This window comes from Erythrolamprus reginae, chromosome Z (assembly GCF_031021105.1).
Source record: "Erythrolamprus reginae isolate rEryReg1 chromosome Z, rEryReg1.hap1, whole genome shotgun sequence".
In the NCBI taxonomy this organism is placed as follows: Eukaryota; Metazoa; Chordata; class Lepidosauria; order Squamata; family Dipsadidae; genus Erythrolamprus; species Erythrolamprus reginae.
In genome coordinates this window covers 109741080-109755075 of record NC_091963.1, presented here as the reverse complement: position 1 = coordinate 109755075, position 13996 = coordinate 109741080, and the positions used below count along the sequence as shown (strand labels likewise).

The following is a 13996-nucleotide window of genomic DNA, read 5'->3' as shown; positions in this document are numbered from 1 at the left end:
GCTTGGCCAAACACTGAGGTTTGCAGAAGAATGATCACTCACTTCTACAAACATAGTTTAACAAAATATTTGGAAGTTCTGTTTTGATTAAATGAGGACTGTGTATGCTCAAAATGGAATGTTTTATGTCTTTGGAAAAATAAGCAGAATCCCTGGTTTGTGGGGGATGGCAGAAAAACAGCTTTTTGAACCTGATCAGTTCCTGAAAAAGAGCTTGGTTTGTGAAGGATGATGTTTTTGAAGGATACTTCTTAAGTATGCATTTATCTTGTTTTTCTATATGTATCTCAACTTTCTCGTTTTTCTCTCTGTAGGTCAACCTTCTAGAAACTTAATTATATAACTGTTACATTAAAGGTGGCGGAAAGTGAGTAGTTTCCCAAGGCTAACTTCATCTCAGAAATTAGATTTGGACTGAGTATTTCTGAAATACAGGTCACATGTTTTACTAGTACCTTGTCTCCTCAATTAGAATGACCCAAGCAACTGGGAAACATAAGATCAATTAAATTTGAAAAAAAATGTATGTTGCTTTCTTAAACCATGAATGCCTTTCTAAATACTAACACTTCAATCTGCAACAATTTGCCTCTTTTGAATTTTCCTAATACAGTGATCCCTCTATTATCGCGAGGGTTCCGTTCCAAGACCCCTCGCGATAATCGATTTTTCGCGATGTAGGGTTGTGGAAGTAAAAACACCATCTGCGCATGCGTGCCCTTTTTTCTATGGCCGCGCATGCGTAGATGGTGGAGTTTGCGTTCCCCGCCGCCCACGCAAAGGGGAAACCCCGATTCGGCTCCTCGCTGCTGCTGCGCTACCGAGCAGATCAGCTGCTGGGCGGCCGAAGGAACCTTCCCTGGGTCTTCCCCCTCTTGCTGGCAGGCGGGCGAGCGGCGGGCATCAGCGAGGAGCCGGGGTTTCCCCTTTGCGTGGGCGGCCGGGAAGACCCAGGTTGGGGGTTCAGGGGGTGCTGGGAAGCCCCCCCAGGCCGGCTGCGACCTTTTAAAACAGCCGCGCCGCTTCCCAGCTGAGTCCTGAAGCCAAACGCGGAAGTTTTTTAATTAATATTTTTTTAAAAATCGCGATATAGCGTTTCGCGAAGATCGAGATCGCGAAACTCGAGGGATCACTGTATACATTTATTTCCTCCCACTCAGAGCAATCTAGGCAGCGGGTAGTGTATTTTGGATTATTTTCTGACCTCTCATTTCTTATTAACTTCGGTAAAAGCAAAATATTGACTACTGAGTCCTCCCACTTACAATTGCACCGGCTGCTGCTTGAGCCTGATAGGCTCAGATGCAAGTAGCCGGCAAGTGGGAAAATAATTGGTTTGGAGCTTGACAGCTCCACTATAAAAGGAGTTGTCAAGCCGCTGTTCTCTGTTCTGTCTGTTAAAGCTGAAAGCTTGCTGTTACTGCTGAGTCTGCCTCATTCCTGTCTGCTACCCACTGGCGACGAAGGTGGGATCTGCAGCCTGAAGGAATGATTGAAGCCAGACCTCAAGAGCGAGTCACTAGAACTGAACCATGAGCTGAATCAGTTACCAACCAGGTGAAGACAGGCTGCTGAAAGCCGAATGAAAATAAACTGTCCTTCTCAGGATGGCTACTCTGCCAGCTTTTGTTTCGAGCCCTCAACAGAGACCTGCGATGACTATCTGACTCGATTTGAGTGCATCCTCTGAGCTAAGGATTTCACAGAGCTGTCAGGGTTCCAAAAACTGGGATATTTCCTCAGCTCCTGTGGACGTAACATATTTGCCACAGCCAGAGCTCTGACAGCAGCCCATCTACCTGGTTCCATGGGAGACCCTGATTGACAAATTAAGAAATCGCTACTCCTCGGCTCCGTCTTGTATTGCCAGAAGACATGCGTTCCATCAGCGATTCCAAAAAGAGGTTGAGTCAATCAATGACTATATAACTGCCATTAGAACTACTGCTGTGAACTCAGATCTTGACCTCCTCCTGGACCAACTCATTTGCAAATATCTGAAAATGCCGTTTACTGGCTAAAAAAAAGCTGACCCTTGTGACAGCACTAGATAGAGGCAGGGTTTCTGAGCTATCAGAAAAAAATGCCTCAGAAATGCAATCTTCAACCTAGACATCAATCTGTGCATTTTGAAGACATCGACTTAGATGCTCCCTCAGACAAAGAACCCAAACCACCTCCAAACAATGTGTGGGAAGATTACCTCAAGTGACAAATCACCTCAGACAGCTTGCCTAGGTTGTGTGGGGAACCACTGAGCTGACTGCAGGTTCAGAAGCACTATCTACTGCTGCTGTGGCAAGAGAGAGCACCTATCCAGGGTATGTAGACCCTCCCTGCCTGTCTCCAATCAATCACTAGCACCTGCCTACCCACCAAGATCCAAATGAAGATCTCCTCCCACAAGATATGACTGTTTCTCCATCTCCAGAACCACAAGTCTGCCCTCCATGAGCAAGGTCTCTCTGCCCGAGTCACTTCACAAACTATTTGTCACTGACCACCTCGAAAGTTCCCTGGTGGGTGACAATGATTTGAGCCATGGCAGTGGCTTCATCCACTGAGAGCTGTTGATAAGCCTGTGCAAGGTCCAGGCTTTCAAGTTCAAGCACCTCCATTTTGGTGTAAGTGTATCCCCTGGCATATTCCAGAACCTTATGTAGTGGCTATTCCAGGTTTTGCAAGTGGTACTGCCCTACTTTGACGATGTTCTAAACTCTACCTCCAACCATTTTCATCTAAGCAAAGTGAGGGAGGTTTCCTCCATTTCCACAAGGCTGGCCTTAGGTTGCGGGGTCCCTAAGGTAGAGTTCCTGGGATTCCTTATTGATGCTGAAGGTATTCACCCTATTCTCTCCAAAATTGAAGCCATTTGTCTGGATTTGCCTCCTTCCTCCACAGGCTTTTCTGGGCTTACTTAATTTTTACTTGGTTTTCTTCCCTGATAAGGCCTCTGTTGCTGAGCCCCTGCATTGCTTGCTTGAGGCCATAACTGCCTGGTGTGCCCCCAGCTCTTAAGGATGTCATCCTCCATTGCCTTCACAGGGCCCACCCAGGCATCACTTGGCTTCATCTATGCCTGGTGGCCTAAAATGGGCCAACAAATCGAAGTCTGGGTGGCTAAGTGCCAAAATTTCCAGCACTACAGGCCAGCCCCGCCTGCTGCTCCCATATTAGATTAGAAGGATCCAAAAGCTCCTTGGTCCAGGCTCCACGCTGATGGAAGACTATGGCGGCGCCACACGAATCAGCTTTGCTGGAGAGTTTCCTGAGTTCCCAGCCAAACACCACCCCGACCCAGCTTCTTCCTTCCGCCGGAGATGGCCCTTCCTCCCTCCACCGTCAGATCACCGCCACCGGCCTCACCTGAAGTCAGGGCCCCTCCAGCGTTGGTCGAGCCTCCCAAAATGGCACTGCCCATGTCTTCAGATGTTCAGTGAAGCAGCGCTCCTGTTAAACCTCCTTCTTCAGCTGCTAGCCCTCAACTAAGGTGCTCTGGGCAGAGTTGACGGCCACTCACCTACCTCAACGACTACGCATGCACCATCCGAGGGTAAAGGGTGTTGAGTCCTCAAACTTACAACCTCGTCGGCTGCTGCTCAAGTCTAATTGGCTCAGACGCAAGCAGCAAGTAGGAAAATAAAGCCCTGCTACCCTCCACAATAAAAGGATTTGTCAAGCCACTGTTCTCTGTTCTGTCTGTTGGCGCTGAAATAAAGCTTGCTGTTGCTTTGTTACTGCTGAATCTACCTCATTTCTGTCAGCTACATCTCTCCACCAACCTAACATTGATAATACTGTTTCTACTTCAGATTATGTGCCTGTAAAACTCACAGTTCTTTTCTGTCAATAATTTAAATGTTTATTACTTATGGTGTCTGGATATCCCTTTGTTCAAGGGTATCAAACTCAAGGCCCCGGGGCTGGATCCAGCCCCTGGGATGCTTAGATCTGGCCTGCAGGACCACTCTGGAAAGGGCAAAGAACTGGACTGCAGTGCCTCTGACACTGAAAACTGGGCTCAAGAGGGTCACATGCAGCTCTCCCGAGTTTTGATTTCACTGGCAGAAGGTTGCAGGAAGCCATCGCAGGCGAAAACGGAGTTCAGAAGCCCGTTTTTGCTGGCAGAGAACTCGGGTTACCACAGGAGCCCCCCAACATGAATTATGTTGAGCTTGCCACATTCATCCTGGCCAAGCCCACCCCAGTCCCTCAAGATCAAATGCAACCCTGATCTAGCCCTCAGTGAAACCAACTATGACACCACTATCTTTGTTGAACATGAGCTGGGGTGGCACAGCAGGTAGAGTGCTGTACTGCAGGCCAGTGAAGCTGACTTGTAGATCTGAAGGTCAGTGGTTCAAATCTCATCACCGTCTCAAGGTGGACTCAGCCTTCCATCCTTCCAAGGTGGGTAAAATGAGGACCCGGATTGTGGGGGCAATAGCCTGGCTCTGTTAAAAAAGTGCTATTGCTAACATGTTGTAAGCCGCCCTGAGTCTAAGGAGAAGGGCGGCATAAAAATCGAATAGATAGATAGATAAATAAATAAATAAATAAATAAATAAATAAACAAACAAATAAATAAATACATACATACATACATACATACATAAATATTTTTAAATAGATAGAACAGGAGATGAGACACTGTTTAAAAATCATGTATTTGGGGCTCTGTCTCTTACATAAATTAAGCAATATAGCTCTGTTTAGAATATGTTTGAGAAAGTTCAAAAGTTCTAGATCTATGATCGCAAACCTATGGCACAGGTGGCACAGAGCCATCTCTGTGAGCATGTGAGCCATTGTCTCAGTACAGCTCCATTGAGCATGCCAGCTGGTTTTTTGTCTCTGCCATGCATGCATGGGGATGGGGTGCATGTTGGGCATGCATGTATGAGGTGCATTGGGGTGGGTCACATGCGCATGCATGGGGGCATGGGGAGTGGGGGGAAATCACAGCACCAAAAAAGGTTGGCCATTACTGTTCTAGATCTATTAAAATATCAGCCCTTCAAGGTGGAGCTAATCAGTGGGGGAAAACCGATGCCCTGTAAGTCAGTACTACTTTTATTGTAATAGCTATAGTAGCAGAATCTCGTTAACTCTAAATGTATTTGCTCCTTCTTCCCTTTATCTTTGTGTCTGGAATGTTTACTTTCTCAAATTGGCTTGACAACATCTTTTATCTGACTATTGCCTTGATAATGGCTCTTTCTCCTAAGGCCCTTTCCTCTTCCCTTTATAGAAAATAGCTTTTTAAAAATTTCTATATTTTTTACCAACAAATAATTCGACTGATGATACAATCACACTTTACCACTTTAAGAAATGTTGACTATAAATTAAGTATACATTTAGGGAGGTCTCTTGCTTGATGGCTTGCCAGCTATCATAAAGGGGTTTTTAGTGAAATATATTTTGAAGTATTTTCAAATATACTTGTCAGGACTCTGTCCAAACAGGTTGGCAATATATAAATCAACAATGTATGTATCTGCAACATAATTTAACTATATGCTATTTCTGTTTGGTTGATTATGTTGCAGATTGCCATAAAAGGGAGCTTCATAACTACTCTCATGAACGTTTCCATGTGCATATCCTTGTTATTCAAGGATTACTTTGTGTATACATTAATAATACTTCTACCTCCCAAGTTTCAACCAGCCTCAAAATATTGTTCTTCCTACATATTTATTTCACTGGTTATGGTACAAGCTAAGATTACAAGACTCTTTGGTTTTCAGATCACAGCTAGCTACAGCATTCCAATAAATATGAAGCAACCCAGCTCAGGTTGTTGATTATTGTAACTTGCTTTAATGTAAAACTGACAGAATGTACCAGCTATTTCTTCAGATCTGAAAAAGCTTTTGATATGGTTTTGTGGTGGTTTTTGAAATAGTGTTTGAGTAATTTTTGGTTTCCCATGAGTTTTATATTGTGTATCATTTTTTATTACTGCATCACTAAATTTGATAATGTGAAAAGTATATTGTGCTTTAGAAATTAATTATACATTTCAATTCTTAATCTTATTTCATTAAAGTAGAAGTTTAGTGCCATAATTAATAAAACAATTTTATTCAAATGTTATGCCACTACGCAAGCCTTTAAGGGCTTGCTATTTGGACAGCAATTTGCTGTGATATTCCAAAAAAGACATCTGCCTAATTTTGTTGCCAAACCTACAGGACTGAAAAGTGTAGTTAGACAACATTTTTATATTTTTATTTAAAAGAAAAGTCTAAAGTTATGGTCGTTACTTACAACAATAATTTGTCTTTTTTTTAAAAAACCACCACCCTGATAAATGCAGTTTGTAAGTGGCCTTTTGCTCTTTAAAAAAAGAACCTAGGGACTATGGCCAAAAATACACAAATACACAAGAGCTTTCAGTTACTACCGTATTTTCCCAAAAATAAGACCGTCTTATATTTTTTGAACCCTGAAATAAGTGCTTGGCCTTATTGGCATGCACTCAAAAGCCCGATTGGTCTTATTATCAGGGGATTTAATTTTAGGAGAAATGGGGTATTAATTAATTACTCATCATAGTGTTATTAATTTTTGACTTTTGAAAGTAGATTCATGCCACAAATAATTTTTAAGGATGATATATAATAATTTTTAAGGGTGATATATACAAAGATATGTAAGTTACACCCAAAAGCAAAACTGGAAAATCCCTGGTTCACCAAATGACCTAGACTCAGCCTCCCACTTGCAAAATGTTTATATGATCATGATTATAAAAATAATGGTTTATTACATAAAACATTCATAGAAATCTTACCATGTTTCCTCCAAAATACGACATGTCCTGAAAATAAGGCCTGATTTTTGGGGTGGGTGTAAATATTTGCCCTCTGTCAAAAATAAGTCCTAGTGAAGAGGTGGGCATAGCCAGCACAGGAGGCAGCCTTTCCCCAGTCAGCTAATGTCAGCTAGGCCCCTTAATCATGATTGGCGGATAAGCTCAGCTGATCCACTCTCTGTTCTATCTCTTCCGAGTGTTCTTGGCACTCACCTGCCTCCCAACCTGCAAACTCCTGCCCTATTCACAAGACAGCAACCACCCACCATGTAGTGCCCATCCAGCGAACAACCTCTCTTCCAGCTGGGCTCTCTTCCGGCCAGGCATAGGACCACTCACTGACCAAGTGATAAGAGGCCGGTTGAGGCAGGCACTTGCTGCTGAGTCTTCTGGCAGCAGCTGCCCTGGGACTACACTTCCTGCTCTATGGTTCCAGCTCCATGTGGGATTGCGGCTCATTTCACCACCTCTGCTCTGGTTGCCAGAAGGCACGGCAGCAGATGGCTGGCCTGATCTGCCTCTTCTCCACTTCCAGACAGGGTTTACATCTTGTGGCCCAACTCAGTGCATCTCCTACCCACCTGTCACCCCCAAATTGTGCCCCACCATTAGACATACATTTTACCAGAGCTGGACAATTGTGTCACATGTCTTGGCTGGTCTGTGCAGGGAAACACCTTGCATAGGAAAGAAAAACTTCTTGCAAGTGCGAGCAATTAACAACTTCTTGCACTCGCAAAACGTTTTTATTTACTATTCAAGGTGCTTCCCTACATGAACCAGCCAAGAGAGGCGACAGAGCTGCCAGACTCTGGCAAGATGCATGAGACCGCCCCAATCCCTGCCCCCCCTTCCTGATAATAAGGCCCAAGCCATATTTCAGGGGTCAAAAGAAAATAAGAGCCTGTCTTATTTTCGGGAAAACACAGTAGAGAAGAAGCAGTATGAATTATTCTGAATTCTATGTACAGTACAAGCAAAATGAACAGCAATGAGAGTAGTAATTGGAAAATATACCCATAACCAGCTTTCCTGAAAGGATATCTTTTACGAATTTTGCTTCGAACTAATATAGAGATTTCAATATGCTATAATCATATTCTAAACCTTGGATTGTTAATACTGTAACTGGACATTGGAAAAAGGATTTTTAAATGAATCTACTTTTATTGTATTTTGATTCTGCCAAGTAACAAGTTCTCTAACGGTTGTATTTATAATTTCTAAGTAAACATGCATGTGATTCAATTGTACAACTAGCTCGATTATATACATACACAATGTATCTTCTCCTATAAACTAATATCTTCATATAAATATATCTATCCAAATCCTACAATAACTCAGAAGTTTTTATCTGAGTAAAACAAGGACCACCTTCAGTTACAAAATATCCCCCAAAATTATACAGAAATCTTCTTCAGGTTATTTTATGAATGAACTGTTTTGCCCAGATAATAACTTCTGAATTATTTTAGGATTTGGACAGATATGTTTACACAGATATGAATTTATTGGAGAAGATCCATTTAGCATTTTTATTATGATGATGCAGTGATAGAAATGTATTTTGATATATGGAAACTTTAAAAAACTGTAATTTCCTTACTTGTTCTTCACTCTATTATTTACTCCACTCTACTATAAATTTAGATGATTAACAAAGGCAACCATTAAACTACATTTTTCAATGCCACTATTAGTTTCTCACAAATATATTTGATCAATTATAGAACAATGAAAGAGACAGATAGCAAAATTATATTATAATAATATAGTATTTAAAAAATCTATTTGAAGGAATATGTAAAATTCTGATGACATAGCATGTAACAGTAGTATTTATTGTGGCTATGTTCCCTCATAAGATGAAACACTGAAAGTCCCTTATAGTGGGATAATACTCCCATAACAAAAACAAAACAAAACAAAAAATAGTCTCGAGGCATCCCAATCCTTAAATTTTGTGCACTGCATCCAAGTGCAGCATGGAAGATATTTTTACCTCTGCTATTATTCTCCACAAAAGCCCATCCTCTTGCATTTCCATTTAAAAGCAGGAAAGGGCTTTACAGTAAATGCAGGAGGTGGCGCTTTCTGGGAACTGTTTGGGAGACAAGGAAATAGCTGCTTTCAGATTTGTTCCATGCATGCTGTATGTCATTTGAAAATGAAGTATAAAGCCAAGAACCAGAGCCGCCAATAGTCTGCATACAATTGTCATAGGATATAGGGGACGGGGAGGTCTCAGGTGCACACAACTTTGTAAAATAACATTAGCAGTGTAAAGGCCCACTTCAAACCTAGAGAAGGATGGGTTGAAGAAGGGAAAAAGGGAAGCAAGAAAGAGGAAAGGGGAAGGAATGAAAAGCAAAGAGAATCCAGTTTGTTTGTTTGCCTAAATTTTCTTTAAAGCTTTACTTTTCAAAACAAAAGCATTTTAGTTCCCTATAAAAAGGAATGTGTGTGTGTGTGTGTCTTGATCGCTTCAAATGCAAAAATATTAGAAAATATTAACAGAAATAATAGCAGAAAAAAAGTTAAGGGACAGGTAGAGGCTTTAGAGAGGTAGAAGTTTAAAATAATCAATTAACAGTGAGAAGTCCTAAAATGTGTCATAAGCGTGAATGGAGTCATGTTGAGATATGGAAGGTTACCATTCACAAATGAGCTTTTTTCACTAAAAGCATTTCAGTTATACAGCACTTTTCCCACTAGGCCTCTCCTTTGTTATCTTTTATGGACTAGGCAAATACAGTGGTATCTCATCGTACGAACTTAATTCGTTCCATGACGAGATTCGTAAGTAGAAAAGTTTGTAAAATGAAACAATGTTTCCCATAGGAATTAATGTAAAAGCGAATAATGTGTGCAATCCCCAAACTCACCCCTTTTGCCTTGTGCCACTGGGAATCCCCGCCTCCAGACTTCTAATGCCAGCCGAAGCGCCCGTTCTTGCACTGCTGGGATTTCCCTGAGGCTTCCCTCGCTGGGATTCAAAGCAGCGCCGGCAAAAATGAAGGGAATCCCATTGAGGGGAACCTCAGGGAAATCCCAGCAGCGCGAGAACGGGCGCTTCGGCTGGCAATGGAAGTCCAGAGGTGGGATTTTCCAGCGAGGGGAGCCTCAGGGGAATCCCAGCAGCGCAAGAACGGATGCTTTGGCTGGCAACGGAAGTCCAGGGGTGGGGATTCCCAGCAAAAGGAGGCTCAGGAGAATCCCAGCGCTTCAGCTGGCAACGGAAGTCCAGAGGTGGGGCATCCCAGCGGCAGCAGCTTGGGTTCATAAAATGAAAATAGTTCGGAAGAAGAGGCAAAAAAATATTAAACACCGGGTTTGTTTCTTGAAAGGTTCATTAAAAGAGGCATTCGTAAGACGAGGTACCACTGTACTGTACTTCTATTCTTGCAGGACTTTTAACCCTTTCACCCTATCTCATAAAACAATTATGCATAATGAACAGATCATTATTACAGGTCAGCAAACAGGAATTATATATGAAAAGCATTTTACCTAAAGTGGTCTAATCTAGCCATATGCAAAATACTTTTGGTTCGAAATGGGGTGCTTTGACAATTTTAGACTTATTTCAAACTCAAAATAAGTTATTTCAAATTAAAGAATTATTTTGGGTTCAAAATAGCTTTCAAAATTATCAAAAGGGCAAATGCAAAATCACTGCTTCAAACTCAAAATGGGACATTTCTAATTCTACACTGTTCAAATCTGAAATCTCTTGTTCACCAGAAGGTTTACTTTATTGTCATGAGCCGAGATGGGGCAGTGGGTAGAGTGCAGTACTGCAGGCCACTAAAGCTGACTGCTAGATCTGCAGGTCAGCAGTTCAAATCTCATCACGGCTCAAGGTTGACTCAGCCTTCCATCTTTCCGAGGTGGGTAAAATGAGGACCCGGATTGTGGGGGCAATATGCTGGCTCTGTTGATAAGTGCTATTGCTAACATGTTGTAAGCCACCCTGAGTCTAAGGAGAAGGACGGCATAAAAAATTGAATAAATAAATCAAATCAAATAAATAAAATACCTTCTATGGTGCAGTGGCATAGGGTCACCAGCAGTTTTTTATTCAGTTGTTATTTCCTGAGAAGTCTCAGGTAGTTTGTGGGGCCCTTTTGACCAGATTAGGTCCTCTTTTATGATAATACCAAGAAACTTAAAACTGGCCACTTGCTCCACTCTGTCTCCATTGATAAGCAAGGGCTGCCTGTCTGATCTATTCCTTCTATAGTCCACTATAAACTCCTTGGTATCATTGGTGTTAAGGACCAGGTTTTTGTCTCCAGACCAGACCAGAAAAGGAATAAAATAGAAGATGGACTCCATGACAAAAATTATCAACTAATAAACTGAAACAGAATGTTAAAATGGAACATAACAAGTGTTGTGCTTTTTAAGCAAAGCAAAGGTGTGAATTTTATTCTTTAACACTACCTACACATTTGCCTACAGATACATATGCTATCATTTATTTATTTCCACAAATACAACCACTGCATTCTATCTATCATCTCTTTCCCAAAAGATTCTCCAGTCAAACCATTAAAAAAGACTCATTTATGATTGATTCTTCTGTATTTGTGTTCTTCTCAATGTTTTGTACACACACAAACATTCCCTGAAATAATTCATTCGAATTATTATTTTCAGCAATGACTGAAAAAAGAGCACTTGATAGCAGAAACATATGGGACAAAAAAGGACGTGTAATACCTAAAGAAATGGTCTTTTGCAAGGCTTTAAAAACTGGCTTACTCTAGGTCTGGAGCTTAGAATGTACAGTGTTCCCTCGATTTTCGCGGGTTCGAACTTTGCGGAAAATCTATACCACGGTTTTTCAAAAATATTAATTAAAAAATACTTTGCTGTTTCCCCCCCTATACCTCGGTTTTTCCCGCCAGATGACGTCATACATCATCGCCAAACATTCGTCCGCCTTTAATACATTTTTTTAAAATAAACTTTAATAAATAAACATGGTGAGTAATAATCTGAATGGTTGCTAAGGGAATGGGAAATTGCAATTTAGGGGTTTAAAGTGTTAAGGGAAGGCTTGTGATATTGTTCATAGCCAAAAATAGTGTATTTACTTCCGCATCTCTACTTCGCGGAAATTCGACTTTCGCGGGTGGTCTCGGAACGCATCCCCTGTGAAAAGCGAGGGAACACTGTATTAGGATCCCTTTCGGCCTTACTATTACTTAATTATATTAGCTGTATGTATTTATTTTCTGGAGGTTTTTTTTTACTGTTTTGTTTTCAATAGTTTTAGAATTGTAAGCCACTTGGTTGAGTTGGGCAGTTATAGAAGTTGAATAAACAAACAAATAATACATATTTCTCTTCTTACTCTTGGAAATCTTTTCTGTATGTATTGCTAAGAAAGCTTCATTTCAGCTTTTCTTGGAAAACATTTTTAAAAATTATTTTGCAAACTTTAATATAGAGCAGATAGAAACCAAAACAGCCCTGTTCATCAATAAAATAAATCTTGTCAGAGCTATGGCAAAGAAATGGAAACAGAAACCTTTGCCTCTCCTTGTTATTCTTTCTTCAACAAAAATGACACCTGCTTGACTAATACGATTTTTGGTTCCCACTCTGAGCTTTGGAGGACACTATATTTCAATCTCATATAATATGCTACCCTGAAGTCCAAATCTCATATAATATGCTATCCTGAAGTCCAAATGAAAAGCAAACAACAAAGGGACAAGTAATTTTTAAAATCTTTAAGATAGAACCTGCTGCAAATGGGTCCAGTAAACCTGTATGGAGAAGGCTGAAAAACAGAATGGCAAAACCAGACATCAATTAATCAATCTTTTCCAACCTACTGTAGTTGCTACTGAACCAACCTTGTACAGTTGAAACTCGGAAAGTAAGAATATCGTGCAAAAGTTCATTTATTTCAGTAATGTAACTTAAAAGGCGAAACATAATACAGTGATACCTTGTCTTACAAACTTAATTGGTTCCGGGACGATGATCTTAAGGTGAGAAGTTTGTAAAATGAAACAATGTTTCCCATAGGAATCAATGGAAAAGCGATTAATGTGTGCAAGCCCAAAATTCACCCCTTTTGCCAGCCGAAGGGCCCGTTTTTGCACTGCTGGGATTTCACTGAGGCTCCCCTCGCTGGGAAACCCCACCTCTGGACTTCCGTTGCCAGAGAAACACCCGTTTTTACACTGCTGGGATTCCCCTGCTGGGAATCTCCTGGAGCATCACAAAAACATGGAAGTCCGGAGGTGGGGTTTCCCATGGAGGGGAGCCTCAGGGGAATCCCAGCAGTGCAAAAACGGGTGCTTCACTGGCAATGAAAGTCCGGTGGTGGGGTATCCCAGTGGCGGTGGTGGGTTTGTAAGGTGAAAATAGTTTGTAAGAAGAGGCAAAAAAAATTTAAACCCCGGATTTGTATCTCGAAAAGTTTGTATGATGAGGCGTTTGTAATACAAGGTATCACTGTATATGAAAAAGACTCTTTACATGCAAGGCAAGATAGTTCAAGCCTTGATTTGTCATGATTGTGATGATTATGGGGTACAGCACATGAAAACCCCAAATTCCCCATCTTGGAAAATTAGAATATTACATGCAATCAATAAAATAAGGATTGTACATAGAACAATATCAGACTTCTAAAAAGTATAAGCATGCATATGTATTCAGTACTTGGGTTAGAGCTCTTTTGCAGCAATTATTGCCTCAATGGCGTGGTATGGAAACTATCAGTCTGTGGCACTGCTGAGATGCAATGGAAGACCAGAATGCTTCAATAGCGGCCTTTAGCTCTTCTGCATTGTTCAGTCCCATGTCTCTCATCTTTCTCTTGGCAATGCCCCATAGATTCTCTATGTGGTTCAGGTAAGGTGAGTTTGCTGACCAATCAAGCACAGTAATCCCACAACCAAATTTTGGTGCTTTTGGCAGTGTGGGCAGGTACCAAATCCTGCTGGAATATTCAAGTCAGCAACCCCATAAGGCTTGTCTCTGAAAGCAAGTACGAAGTGCTCCAAAATCTTCCAGTAGACAGCTGCATTGACCCTGGACTTAATGAAGCACAATGAACCAACACCAGGAGATGACATGCCTCTCCAAATCAAAACAGACTTTGGAAACTTGCTTCTCATTTTGAAACCAAGGAGACAGAATATG

At 41.3% G+C, this 13996-nt stretch overlaps 2 protein-coding genes across 7 annotated transcripts in view; one reads left to right on the top strand and one right to left on the bottom strand.

The window, feature by feature from the left end:
• ATP6V0A1 (ATPase H+ transporting V0 subunit a1) overlaps nucleotides 1-13996 on the top strand; it is a 512121-nt gene that overhangs the window by 357862 nt on the left and 140263 nt on the right. The gene's annotated exons all lie outside the window — the stretch shown is intronic.
• Nucleotides 1-13996, bottom strand: part of STAT3 (signal transducer and activator of transcription 3) — an 80649-nt gene that overhangs the window by 56602 nt on the left and 10051 nt on the right. For 2 of the 5 annotated variants that reach the window (XM_070727644.1, XM_070727645.1), the window contains exon 1: nucleotides 3367-4380. The exons of the other annotated variants lie outside the window; for them this stretch is intronic. In XM_070727644.1, coding sequence (XP_070583745.1) covers nucleotides 3367-3421 — 55 coding nt within the window. In that variant the 5' untranslated portion in view covers nucleotides 3422-4380. Of the gene's footprint in view, nucleotides 1-3366; nucleotides 4381-13996 lie in introns of those variants that run through there. 5 annotated transcript variants of the gene reach the window in all.